At 47.5% G+C, this 14,088-nt stretch overlaps 1 protein-coding gene and 1 long non-coding RNA gene across 2 annotated transcripts in view; one reads left to right on the forward strand and one right to left on the reverse strand.

Annotated features, from left to right (window-relative positions):
* Window positions 1-14,088, forward strand: part of TRPM8 (transient receptor potential cation channel subfamily M member 8) — an 89,188-nt gene that overhangs the window by 38,332 nt on the left and 36,768 nt on the right. Inside the window, exons 14-18 of the mRNA XM_043877762.1 lie at window positions 1,086-1,231; window positions 2,037-2,149; window positions 3,099-3,315; window positions 11,025-11,116; window positions 13,754-13,895. Coding sequence (XP_043733697.1) covers window positions 1,086-1,231; window positions 2,037-2,149; window positions 3,099-3,315; window positions 11,025-11,116; window positions 13,754-13,895 — 710 coding nt within the window. The remainder of the gene's footprint in view (window positions 1-1,085; window positions 1,232-2,036; window positions 2,150-3,098; window positions 3,316-11,024; window positions 11,117-13,753; window positions 13,896-14,088) is intronic.
* Window positions 3,310-13,690, reverse strand: LOC122677597. The gene is made up of 3 exons (XR_006335852.1): window positions 13,400-13,690; window positions 8,490-8,583; window positions 3,310-5,236 (listed from the first exon to the last, which is right to left on the reverse strand). It is a non-coding gene; the product is annotated as an uncharacterized LOC122677597 (long non-coding RNA).

Here is a 14,088-nt window from a genome sequence, read left to right on the forward strand (position 1 = left end):
AAGGCAACATTCAGAACAGCATCCAGGGTTGTTCCTCGTGCCTTGATTCCCCACGGGGTGATGTGAATAAGAACTGGTGTTGACAGCCCCACAGCTCCCCTAAATCAGGAGACTCGGCCTCTATAATAAGAGATGACAGGCGAGCTGCCCAGCTGCCCTCCAGGAGGAGGTTTCTCATCACCTGGAACAGAAGAGGGCAGAGGCCTTGCTGAGTCTGATGCTCCCGGAACATCTGTCCTCTGTTTGCTACTCACCTGCCCTTGAACAAAGCTTATCAGTGCCCCTGCTCAGAAGTCCTGGATCATGTGGTATGAGAAATCCAGGACCAAGTTGCCTCCCAGCAACACAGAATGTTACGCCAGTTCTATTTTTTTTTTTTCCACTTGGGAGTTTTAAGTTTCCAGACATGTTTATCTGTTGTCTTATCTAATGAAGAAATTCTCATGAGTTGAGTTTCTCTATGTTGGAAAAAAAAAAGTATCTGATTTTTTTTCTTCTAATATATTTAAAATTTGAAGATATCGTGTTGATTTTGGATTGACTTAGCTAGTCTATGACTGCTAACATTTTGACTTTTAAAATAGTTCCTCTGAGGATCAGCACACCAATCTCTTTGTCACAAGAGCACAAAATATGAGCTTATGTGTCAAAATATGAGCACATCCTCAATGCAACTGGTCAGTGTTTTTTATTACATCATTTTGGCTTTTTTTTTTTTGGCACTGTGCCTTAACTGCAAAGACCCTCACCAAGAAAGCGCAGAAGGTAAATGAGATGGCTGAGGGTTTGAATCCTCTCCCCACTGGCTGAGCCCCGCCAAAACTCCCTGGGTTCACTGCAACTCAATGGGCATTTCTGCCACCTGCCACCAGGAGGTGCTGTAATGGGCGTGGGGTGCACATTACTTGCTCCGTAGGGAATTCTCTTGTGTTGGCCTTCTCTCTGCCTTCTATAAGCCAGGATAGTCACAGCCGGGATTTTGTGGAAGTAAGGGCTTGACTTGGGAAAGGGGCAGGGTGAGAAAGTTCTGTGTATTGGTCAGCCCTGCCTCCCTCTTCCCTCTCTCTGGGGATGCTGTTGCTTAGAGCTGTTCACGGAGTGTTACAGCAACGACGAGGACTTGGCGGAACAACTCCTGGTCTACTCCTGTGAAGCCTGGGGCGGAAGCAGCTGTCTGGAGCTGGCGGTGGAGGCAACCGACCAGCATTTCATTGCCCAGCCCGGGGTCCAGGTAAGCAGCACACCGTCACCAAACAGCATGCCTAGAAATGGGCCTTTCCCATCAGCTGGGGCTCTGGATCCAGTGTACCTCTAGCTTGGTGTAGGGATGGGCCAGGTTACACAACCTCTCTGAGCCTTAGTTTCCTTATCTGTAAAATGGGCAGAGTAGGGGGTAAAGAAAGGGTTGCTATGAGGATTTAATGCGACAGTATGTGAGTGGAGCCAGCCCTTTATGGTAGCAGTTACTGTTACAGCCATTATCAGTAGTGATGGCAGCAGAGAATTTAGTATGAAGTGGGTTCAGCCACTGTAGATGCTTCCTGCCTTGAATTATACTCACAGCAATTTGCGTCTCCTGTCTCAGGTTTGGGAGGGGAGATGTTTCACCCACCGTCCCAGCTGGAGGAAAGGGAGGAAGGTAGGGAAGAGGACAGACTGACACTCCTCTACACACTCCTTGTACATGCAATCACATTTCATCTTCACAGAATGCGTCCAGGTCGACATCATACTGTTTTACTGAGGAAGATTACACAATAAGAATTACAGTTGGTTAAGGTTCATAGGTTTAGTGAATTTGGACTCATACAGCCTCTATTTTAAAGTCCACAGAACTCAACATAGGACAGGACTGAACATCAAGCAGGTTTCAGTGGTTGAATCATAGCCCCTTAGAATCCAGGTAACCAATAGAAAAGAATAAGGATCTCAATTCAGAGAGTGAGGGGAGATTTGAGGGCTGGGAAGAAAGGTCGCACACCATCTGGCAAGTCATCGCACTGATAAGGACCTGTTCCTTTGTCTGTTTCCTCTAGAATTTTCTTTCCAAGCAGTGGTATGGAGAGATTTCCCGAGACACCAAGAACTGGAAGATTATCCTCTGTCTGTTTATTATACCCTTGGTTGGCTGTGGCTTTGTATCATTTAGGTATGAAACCAAGCCACACAATAGTGTGTGTGTGTATACATGCATCTGTGAATGTGTGAGCACCTGTGTGTGTACATGCATCTGTGTGTGTACAAGCACCTCTGTGTATGTATATGCATCTCTGTGTGTAGACGTACTTGTGTGTGTACAAGCATACGTGTGTGTGCACATGCATGTGTGTGTACACACACCTGTGAGTGTATAAATGTCTGTGTTTATACATATATCTGAGTGTGTAGATGTACTTGTGTGTGTACAGCATCTGTGTGTGTGTATATGCACCTGTGGGTGTATAAGCATCTGTGTGTATACAGATATCTGTGTGTGTAGATGTACTTATATGTGTACAAACATCTGTGTGTGTACAAGCATCTCTCTGTGTGTACTTACATCTGTGTGTAGATGTACTTGTGTGTGTACAAGCATGTGTGTACCAGTGTCTGTATGTGTGCATGTACTTATGTGTGTACAAGCACCTGTGTGTGTATAAGTGTCTTGTATGTGTATAAGCATCTATGTGTACATTCAGCTGTGGGTGTACGAGCATCAGTGTGTACATGCTTATGTGTGTGTACATTCCTCTGTGTGTGTACAAGCATCTATGTGTGTACAAGTGTCTATGTCTGTGCACATCTCTCTCTCTGTGTGCTCTCATGTAAAGAAAGCATTGTAAGGCCAGGAATTGATGACGTCCACTCTAGTGCCTGCACACATTAGGTCTGGGATCTCCGTGGATTTTCTCTGGGTTTGAAACAGGTAGAAGTGGGGTCATGTCCTTATATCCGAGGCAGAATTTAGATCTGGTAACTGAGAAATGCCAAGGCTGAATTCTGGCTGCCTGGCCCCGGCCCGGCTGTGGGTCTGTGTTCCTCTGTGTTCAGAAGGAGAGATGAAGCCCACACAGCGCCGTTGGCTGGGACGGTGACAGGGCTGTCCCCTCTCGGTCCAGGAAGAAGCCCCTGGACAAGCCCAGGAAGCTCCTGTGGTACTACGTGGCCTTCTTCACCTCCCCGTTCGTGGTCTTCTCCTGGAACGTGGTCTTCTACATCGCCTTCCTCCTGCTCTTCGCCTACGTGCTGCTCATGGATTTCCACTCTGTGCCCCACGCCCCGGAGCTGGTCCTCTACGCGCTTGTCTTTGTCCTGTTCTGTGATGAAGTGAGACAGGTAGGTCAGCCCTCATGTGGGCGCCTCCTCCTTTCCTCACTGGGTGGTGTCTTCCTAATGCCACGGAGGATCAGAAGTTGCTCCTGAAGTTCCAAAGTCACTGTTTCCCCCAAACAAATGTTCTCATTAGGTGATCACCCATGAACATGAAGACACACTTCCATGAGATCTCTTAGCCCCAAGCCCATGCTTTGCCCTGTAATTAATGTTAATGGAGATGAATTACTTGGGATCAGAAATGTGTTCAAAGAGCAGGTTGATCTTGGCCTCTAAACCCACTCCTGTGTTTAGGGTTTAGGAGCTACTTGTGGTCCTGTCTGTACCATCACAGGGGGAGGCAGCGCCATGAGTGGCAGGGGGATTGGAAGGACTTTCCATTTAAGAGCATCTCGATGCTCAGTATGTCAGATTGACAGTGTTGGGAATTCATATTCATCCTTGTGAATTTCAGGGAGTTCGTGTCAATTATTCATGGTGCTTTTCTGTAGTTTCTTGGGATCTGCATTGTTCAACATCCCCTTCCCACTCTTTTTTTTTTTCCCCCAATGGAAAGTGATTTTATTATTTTTTTTCATTTATTTTTATTAGTTGGAGGCTAATTACTTTACAATATTGTAGTGGTTTTTGCCTTCCCACTCTTGAATCCAAACTTGGGCCAGGCTGGGCGTGTAGCAGTGCTCAGTTAATAGTTGTTGAATAAATAAATGTTGATGGTGAAGGTCAGTGCTGTCCCTAAACCGTCATAAAAAGTCATCCAGAAAATCCTTTTAAAATGGTAATTTGCAAAGTGTATGAGAATTGCTCTTGCTGTCACTCTCGTCCCATATGAGCCCAAATGCAAGAACATATCCATTCAACAAGTACGGCCTAGTGCCTGTAGGTTATGAGGCGCTGTGCCAAGTGATACAAGATGTTTGGAGGAGCAAAGGATACCGGTCTTGACCTCACAGAGTCACTACCTAGAATGGGAATCCTAAATTGGTTTCAACTATCATGCCAACTCTAATAGATGCCTTTCGGTGGCTTCTAGGGTCCCTAGGTTGAGAAAGACTCTGAGGCTCTGTTTTCAGCAGGAGAGCGTCTTAATGAATTAGCAGCATCTGCCATGGGCACAAGGGATGGCAGAAGTCCTGGCACCAATGTCGGGGATCTGCCTTTGCTTGTCCAGTAGGTGGGAGTTGCAGGTGTGGACTGGAGATGGGGTACAGGCAGAGGTGTGTTGAGCATAGTGAGATTATCAGGCCTGTGGTCTACCAGCAGGTCTCCCCAGGTCCTGGTTCTGCTGATGTGCAAAAGGCTTCTATGGTTTCAGATCAGCCTCACGGGAGCCCCAGCACTGGCTCAAGAGGTCACGTTCAGTCCAGGGCCCTTCTGTATGAGTCCATGAGGGCTAGGGCTGCGATGATGAGACAGCTAGGGCTGTGCTGAGACAACACAAGTTCATCATCTCATTGATCTGAGGGTCAGAAGTCTGAGATCAGGTTGTGGGCAGGGTTGGTTCCTTCTGAGAACGTGAGGGAGAACCTGTCTGAGGCCCCTGACTCATTCCTGGAGACTTACTGGCCATCTTTGCTGTTCCTTGGCCATAGAGGCGTTGTTTGATCCCTGTGCTCACACTCACACCACCTTCTCCCTGTGTGCGTGTCTGTCCCAGTCTCCCTTTGTCACGAGGACGCTAGTCATTGGGTCAGGGGCCCGTCCTGCTCCAGTATGACCTCATTTTAACTAATCCACACCTGCAAGGACTCTACGTCCAAACAAGGCGCCGGGGGTCTTCCTTGGAAGTATCAATTTGGAGGGGACATGGTTCAACCCACAGCTCCTTCCATGCAGTCTATAAGTGCTGTCTTTACTTGCTAGTTCTCTCTCTCTCTCTCTCTTTGGACTTAACTACATATCAGCAGCCAGCATAGGAAAATACCTGCTTGAGAGAATCAGAGAAAGATGGAAGGAGAGTCAACAATTAAAACAGAAATGGGCCATTGTGAGAGTTAACCAAGTTAAACTAGGACCTCTTGAGTTGTGTTGTCATGGGAGTTGGCGCTGCCCAGGGTCACACATGCTTCCTCCTAGACCAGTGGGGTCGCGGGCTGGGGCCCTGCCTCCCTCCCTTTGCTCTGCTCCCGGGTGTGGTTGACTGCCTTTCAAAGCCACATCAAAGAGAAAGCTTAGCTACTGCAGAGAAAGAGGATGAAAGGGCGAGTCTGGGGGGCTTTGTCTGGCTGCAGGGGGAAAGCCCTGAGTCTCACACCATCTTGGAGGCTAGCAGACCTCTTGTCCTCTGCGGATGGGGGATGCCCAGCAGGGAAATAAGTCATGAGCCCAAAGAAGTGGAGAGGGAGAGAGAAAGAAAAAACCAGCAGGAATTGCAAGCAGCATGGTTGTTGTTCAGTTGCTCAGTTGTGTCTGATTCTTTGTGACCCCATGGACTGCAGCACGCCAGGCTTCCTTGTCCTTCACTATGTCCCAGAGTTTGCTCAAACTCATGTCCATTGAATCGGTGATACCATCCAACCATCTCATCCTCTGTCGTCCTCTTCTCCTCTTGCCCTTAATCTTTCTCAGCATCAAGGTCTTTTCCAATGAGTCAGCTCTTTGCATCAGGTGGCCAAAGTACTGGAGTTTCAGCTTCCAATTCGGGGTTGATTTCCTTTAGGATGAACTGGTTGGATCTCCATGCAGTCCAAGGGACTCTCAATAGCATGATAGTAACTGAATTTCTTTGATCTTCTGGTTTCCCATCCATAAATGGGCATCTTTCCTACTGTAAGCGGTAATTTTTTTTCAGTTTTATTGAGATGTTATTGACATACAGCGCTGTATCCTTTCAAGGTATGTAGTATAATGACTTAACTTACATAGAACTGTGAAATGATCGTCACAGGAAGTCCCAGAGAGGAACAACAGGATTGGGTGCCTTGTGAGGCAACCTCACCCATCTCATCCACATCAACTCTGCTGGGGAGTTCCAGCTCCTCGCCCAAACTCTGCTCCTGATGAGAAGTGGGTGGCAGGGAAATGACTTCATTTGGACATTTGTTTCTTAGTCACATTTGATCCCCGGGGACTAGCACAGGGGCCAGTGCTACTGTGTTTCCGACAAGTGTGTGTATCTTTTTAAAAAATGAATTGACAAGGCAGGGTCTTCCTGACTGAACCCCAGAGCTGTGCTGTGACCAAGAATAAGTGGGAAGCCCTAAGGCCAGAGCCGGGCATTGGGGAGGAAGCTTGCAGGAAGGGCTCAGGGGTACCTTTTTGGGCAGTGGGTGCTGTTGGCAGCTGCTTCGTGGAACAATTGATAAAGAGTTCTTTTCCTGCTCTTGACTGCCCCTTACTCACGCTCCCAACATTTCTCCCATGGTCCCACTCCTGACCCTGCCTCCTGGCTGCATCATGGAGCCTGCGATGTGAGTCCCAAGGTCATCTGTATCCTCCAGGCACCTAAAGGAGCATCAGGTCCAGAGAGAGGGCTTCTCTTGGGCTGCTCTGGGGGCAGAGCTGGGCCTGAATGGAGGACGCAGGGAGAGTCATCCTGGCTCAGGCCAACACACTTCATCCACACCCTCCTTCTTTGAACAGATATTTCTTGAGCACCTACCAGGTGCCAGGCAGTGTTTAGACCCCAGGGATGAAACAAGCAGGCAAACATCTCTGTCTTCATAGACTTTTTACCAGTTAGAGATGGCCGTCAGGGTCATTTGCAAGAGTTTTCAAGGAGAGGAGGTGAGCATGGCAGGTAGTGTAGAATGAGCGAGTTTTGAGTTGATGGGGAGGTTGGCGGAGAGGACCCAAGAGAGTGAAATTCTCAGTCCTCTCAGCACAAGCGTGTCCCTTCAGATTCGGATGCGTGTCAGCTGTCCGTCACTGATTCGGGTCATGCAGGAAGGAGCCTCAGGACAGGTGCGTTTAGCTTGGAGAGGGGCTCTGGGCAGGTGGAGGTGTGAAGGGCTGCTCAGGAGAGACACAGCGGGGACTCTGCGTGGGAGCAGACGGTGGGCTGGTGTGCTGCCCAGTTACTCCCCAGGCTTGATGTGACGCCCACAGCGTCCGACTGGGTCCCGGCTGTCCTGCCTTCCAAATGGGTGATACTTGACCACGTGTAGCTCTGTCCAAGTTTGTCCTCTCTTTCTCTGTAAAAAGTTATTCTTTTAAATTTGTTTTTAATCGGAGGATAATTGCTTTCCAACGTTGTGTTGGTTTCTGCTGTACAATGACGTGAATCAGCTGTCAGTATAAACACATCCCCTCCCTTTCAAGCTTCCCTTCTACCTGCCCGTCCCACCCCTCTGGGTCATCACAGAGCACCGAGCTGACCTCCCTGTGTTACACGGCAGCTCCCCACTAGCAATCTGTCTTACGCATGGCGGTGTACCCATGTCAACGCTACCCTCTCAGTTTGTACCCCCATCCTCCCCCAGCTGTGTCCACAAGTCTGTTCTCTATGTCTGAGCCTCCATTCCTGTCCTGCAGTTAGATTCATCAGTATCATATCTCTACATTCCATATATATGCACTGTACGCGTGCATGTTCAGTCATGTCATGTCTGACTCTGCGACCCCATGGACTTTAGCCTGCCAGGCTCCTCTGTCCATGGTATTCTCCAGGCAAGAATACTGGAGTGGGTTGACATTTCCTCCTCCAGGGGATCTTCCTGACCCTGGGATTGAACTCGTATCTCTGCGTCTCCTTCGTTGCAGGCAGATTCTTTTACTACTGAGCCATCAGGAAAGGCATATATATATATGCATTAATATATGATACTTGTTTTTATCTTTCTGACTCACTTCATTCTGTGTAACAGGCTCTAGGTTCATCCTGTAAAAGTTCTTCTTGAAGGGGGAGTTTGAATTCAGCAACCTTTGCGCATTAAGGCGATGGTGAAGGACATGCTTAGGGTCAGGAGTGTGGGGCCCAGGCCAGCCCTGCCATCCGAGAGCCGCTCTCATTGTGTGGTCTGTGAGCCAGTCTGCGTTGCCAGCCAGCCTTGCAGATTCTTGTCATTTCAGGACTCTGACACTAGAGGTCGGTGTTTCCCCTCGGGTCTGCAGTCTCAGGCCTTTGGAATCCTCCATGCGGTTGGTTTCCTCAAACCATCAGTTCTGCCAGCCTGGTACTGTCTTAATTAACCCAATTCACACTTGTTAGCAAAAATCAAAACCAGGCGGGATGTTACCTGTTTCAGATCGTGTCTGGGTGTCAAACGCATGCTCCTCAGTGTCTGTCTGGGTCCTCTTGCCCGTGGGGGGATGGTGGTGGCAGAGGTTGCTCTGTTAAGTGGAATTTTTAACCAAGGCAATCAATAAGTGCAAACAGAGTTAGTTGCTAAATAGCTCTTAGGTCTATTAAGCAGTCTGTGAATGTTTATTTAAAATGAGGCAAGTCCCAGCATCCCTTCATGGAGAGCACACTCATTCTTCAGGCCCTTGAATCCCCCAGTCCTGAGAAAGATCGTGAAATATGGTATTTTATGAATGTAGCCTGACCCTGGCATTCCATTCAGAAAAGAGACTGCTGTTCCTTTTTAAAAATGTCTTCTTACTGTAACAGTGTCTCCCAGCCGCAGAATTGATCTACTTACTGTTCCTCCCATCACGAGTTCAGAGGCTGAGCCAGGCTGGCGCTGTCCTATTGCCCTGTGCCTACCTGCCTCGCAGGCCAAGGTCTCAGAGAGGGAAGTAGGTGGCAGGTAGAGCCTGTCCCAATCACCCTCATCACCCCTGGGTGGGTGGTGATCCACGTCACTGGGGTCACCCAATGGACTGTTAGAGATCTGAGCCCACGAGATCTGCCACTCCACCGGGGAACAGGGTCAGATCAGGCTGCTTACATCTGGGGGATTTTTTTAGTGTTTTTTTTTAATTAAAGTTTTTATTTTGTATTGGGGTATAGCCAATTAAGGGCTTCCCCGGTGGCTCAGTGGTAAAGAACCCACCAGCCAAATGCAGGAGATGCAGGAGACCCAGGTTCAATCCCTGGGTTGGGAAGATCCTTTGGAGAAGAGAGGGCAACCCACTCCACTATTCTTGCCTGGAGAATCCCTGGGACAGAGGAGCCTGGCGGGCTACAGTCCATGAGGCCGCAGAGTCAGACACGACTGAAGTGACTGAGCACACACTCACACAGCCAACGAATAATGTCATGATAGTTTCAGCTGAACAGTGAAGGGACTGTTCCATGAATCCATTCTCACCCAAACCCCCTCCCATCCAGGCTGCCACACAGCACTGAGCAGAGTTCCATGTGCCATGTGGTAGGCCCTTGTTGGTTATCCATTTTAAATATAGCAGTGTGTACCTGTCCATCCCAAACTCCCTAACTGCCCCTCCCCCAGTGCACCTGGGGGACTGTAATACTTTCTTGGTGCTTGATTTCATAATGCTCTCACCCCCTTGTCCACAAAAGTTGCCATTTGCATTTATCAACGAGTGAAGAGAAGGGCTTCTTGAGAAACTGATGCTGTCTCTTGAATCTCTTCCATGTCTAAGACTGGGGGATCCCCGTGGAGTGTAAAGAAGTGGGGTGATGCTGGAGAGAGGAAACCAGATTTCAGAACCCCCAGACCCACCACTTGCTGCCTTTCTGTCTTTGGGCGAGTTCCTTTGCTTCTTTTTCTTAGGCCTTGGTTTCAGGTGCAGAATAGGAAAGGAGATATCTGGATAGCGGGTGGCCCATGGTGGTGAGTCCATGTAGTAGATTTGAAAAGTGCCATGTTCCTTTGATGATGCATCTTTGTTGTTATTTTTTTCTTCCTTGAGTAAGGCAGGTACATAGTTTCCTTATCTGAGCTCACTGGGAGCTTTGGTCTTACCTCCCCTCTAACTCTTATCACGTTTCATTTTAAACATGTTTAACATTTATCTTTCCCATGGGCCAGTGGATTCCTTGAGAGTCCACAATGCACCCAGTCTGATGACTTTGTGTCTCAGGAGTCCAGCACAGATATTTGCAATGCTGTGGACTCTCAGTAAATATGTTCTGAATGGATGAGCAAATGACAGGTGACATGACCTCCCTGGAATCACCCAAATCTAGTGCATGGATTGGCAGAGAGGCTGTCCTGATGCAGCCTCTTCTAATGGATAATCTTATCCCTCTTTAAGTGTGTTCCTGACATGCTTTCTTCTGAGAAATCATGACTGATATATACACATAATGACAAAAAGATCCCTGAGACACATCATTCCTGTCAGTCATTTCTGTGACCACATCTGTCCTCTTAGGTGCCATGTATAGCACCTGCGTGCCAAAAAAGGGTTTTTAAAACTTCTAAAAAAACGTTCCTTTTTTCAAGATGTTTTATTGTCATGTGTCAGAAAATATTTATAGTAAACACACAAATCTGTGATGACAGTGGTATGGGTAACACCCTTGAAGAGTTGTCCAGCGCACAGCCTACACCACTGTACATGGCGGTTGGGGGAGGGTTCCAACTTGGCCCACACAGGCTCTGCAGGTTCCTCTTTAAAGAACAGTAAGGATCCATGTGTCTTTTTTTTCCTTGACTTTGTTAGCAACATATGAACAACAGAACAACAAGCATGCGACCTTACTTTCCAATCCCCTGGGAATCGCAGGGAGCAGTTGTAGGGCGTATTTGGTACGTCACAGACTCAAAATGGATCTGGAGAGAAATATGTGAGGACAAATAAACCTGGATGCAGTTGATGTTCCAGCTGTTGCATCCTTTCTGTCCCTCTCTGCTCTGCAGTGGTACGTGAACGGCGTGAATTACTTTACTGACCTGTGGAATGTCATGGATTCACTCGGGCTTTTCTACTTCATAGCAGGAATTGTGTTTCGGTAAGTAGTCCTCACCACGTTTTCAAGCATCAGGTGTTTGCGGATTCTCTCAGGTGGAAAGGTGGAGGAAAGACATTTCAAGCCCAAGATAAGTGAGATAGGATGAAATATGGTCCGGATATTTTATGAATACCGGGCTTCCCTGGTGGCTCAATGGTAAAGAATCCACCTGCCAATGCAGGAGACAGGGGTTCGATCCCTGGGTCGGGAAGATCCTCTGGAGGAGGAAATGGCAATCCACTGCAGTATTCTTGTCTGGGAAATTCCATGGACAGAGGAGCCTGCAGACTACAGTCCATGGGGTCACAAAGAGTCAAATACGACTTAGTGACTAAACAACAACAACAACAACGTTATGAGTATAGTGGTGGCGGTTTAGTCATTAAGTCGCGTCCGACTCTTGCGATCCCATGGACTGTGGCCTGCAAGGCTCCTCCGTCCATGGGATTCTCCAGGCAAGAATACTGGAGTGGGTTGCCATTTCCTTCTCCAGGGGATCTTCTACCCACTTAGACCCAGGAATCGAACTTGGGTCTCCTGCACTGCAGGCAGATGATTTACCAACTGAGCTATGAGGGAATAGACTATCTCCAGAACACCATTCAGAAAAGCGGTTACTATTCCTTTTAAAAAAATGTTTTCTTACTATAGCAGTCCCTCTGAACCCCAGAATTGGTTTGCTTATAGTTTTTCCCATCACGTGGCTGGAAGGCTGAGCCGGTCTGGGGCTGCCCAGTTGCTATGTATCCTCCCCGCCCCTACCATTTAGAGATTAGTACAAATGCCCATTGTCTCTGCCTCTTGTAGACACAGCCTGGTTGATATAAAGTTGTGTCTCCTCTCATCCCCCCTCTTGGTGATCTGTAACTGGAAAGGGGTTCTTCATGGTTTTTCTCTTTGTGTTTATAGAATTTGGGGAGAGGAAATTAGAAATTGAGGGCCCTAGAGAATGATGAGGGTGTAAATATCACACAGTGTTTTCCTTTGAGGCCATATAGTCTAACATGCGTTTAACTTCAACTCGAATATTGGTTCTGGAGCCTGCCCTCCCAGCTGCAAGGTTTCCTCAGTCTCAGAGCTTGTGATTAGAAAAGCCAGTTGGAAATGTGTTTGGAGGGAAAAAGCAACGTGACTCCACCTGATAGGGATATTGGGGTGCACCCAAACTATGAACCCCCTTGCCCAGTCCTGCTCCTTCCAGACCTGCCTTCCCAGTAGCTTCAAGGTGAACCTCCTTGCTCCTTCTTCTGATGGAGCAGAGAAGCTTGACTGTTCCTATTTACACCCACTTAGAATGAGAAGATTTACAGTGAGTGCTCACGCTATGATGTGAACTGGGTAAAGCTCGATTTCCTCCTTCAAAACCTCCCTTTCTGCTGGGGTTAAAGGCCCAGCTTTTGGATCACGGTTGGACATGATTTCTGGATCATTCCAGTTAGAAAGCACAGGTTTTCAATGAACAGCAGATGGTTAGTTAATCAAATGATCTGGTGCAAATGAGGTAAGCTTCACTGGGGGGAACATGGCAGGCTCAGGTCCCAAGTGGCTGGCATCACTGTGGAAGCCTTGTGAGCCGGGAAGTTAGTGACGGCGGGCTTGGGCCCTACAGTAGTTACAATAAATCCCCTACATTCGAACGTGTTGTGTTCGGGGAGTGTGTTCATTAAGTCTGACAAAGTTAGCCTAGGGACCCACGTAACACAATCTGCTATATAGTACTGTACTGTAATAGATTGATACTACTTTTCACACAAATAATACATTAAAAACAAACACAAAAAAACATTTTTGATCTTACAATATGGTACCTTGAAAAGTACAGTAGAACCAGCTAAATCACTGCTGCTTTTACACTTGCTTCTGGACATCCTAGGCTTGACATAAAGTTACAGTGCTACTGTAGTCGACGCTGTTGTTAAGTTACTAAGTCACGTCTGACTCTTCGCAGCCCCATGGACTGTATCACCAGGCTCCTCTGTCCACGAGATTTCCCAGGCAAGAATACTAGAGAGGGTTGCCATTTCCTTTTCCAGGGAATCTTCCCCACCCAGGGATCGAACCTGCATCTCCTGCGTTGGCAGGCGGATTCTTTACCACTGAGCTGCTTGGGAAGCCCAGGCTACACAGTACTCTACAGTAAAGTACACAAAGCACGATTCTAGAGGACGCATGCCCTTAACAGGTATACCAGACAGCTGAGCTAACTTACATAATTGGACGTGGGGACCCATATTTGCATCTTTGAAAGTTTGCATCTTGAAGGTTCATGTGTAGGGGACTTACTGTGTTTAAGCGGAAGGACTGAAGCTTTGGAAATCTTGAGAGCTCTATTGTGCGTGATGGCCTCATCTCCCCTGGAGCCCACGAGGGCAATGCACGTGGCCTTTGGTTTCCAGTGACTGAAGGGCAGGTGTAGACCCTGGTCTATTTCCACCTTCAGTTCCCAGGCTTTTGGCTGTTTCTTCACATTTGGCTATTTTTAAAACTAAAACTTTGATTGTAAATCAACTACACTTCAGTAAAATTAAAAAAAAAATTCTAGCAAATAAAATCCAGAAATAAATAAAAGTGATACAAAAGCACAGCTTTGAAATGTTTTGTCAGCATCTCACAAATTCTTTCCCCTTCTTTCCACAGGCTCCACCCTTCTAACAAAACCTCACTGTACTCGGGACGAGTGATTTTTTGCCTGGATTACATTATATTCACCCTAAGGTTGATTCACATTTTCACGGTCAGCAGAAATTTAGGACCCAAGATTATAATGTTGCAGAGGATGGTAAGACTGAAGAGTATTTGTGGTTAGTTGTCCTTCTTCTGACTATACCCAGGGTTCCTTTCGTTGCTGAGAGGGACTTTTTCTCCACAGAGTGATGGTTGCATTTCATAATCAGTAACATTTGTTTTTTTTGATCTGTTTTCCTCAGGGGCCCCTTCCGGGTTAAAATTTAATGAAGGATGACTATTGAGAG

This window comes from Cervus elaphus, chromosome 20 (assembly GCF_910594005.1).
Source record: "Cervus elaphus chromosome 20, mCerEla1.1, whole genome shotgun sequence".
Taxonomy (NCBI): Eukaryota; Metazoa; Chordata; class Mammalia; order Artiodactyla; family Cervidae; genus Cervus; species Cervus elaphus.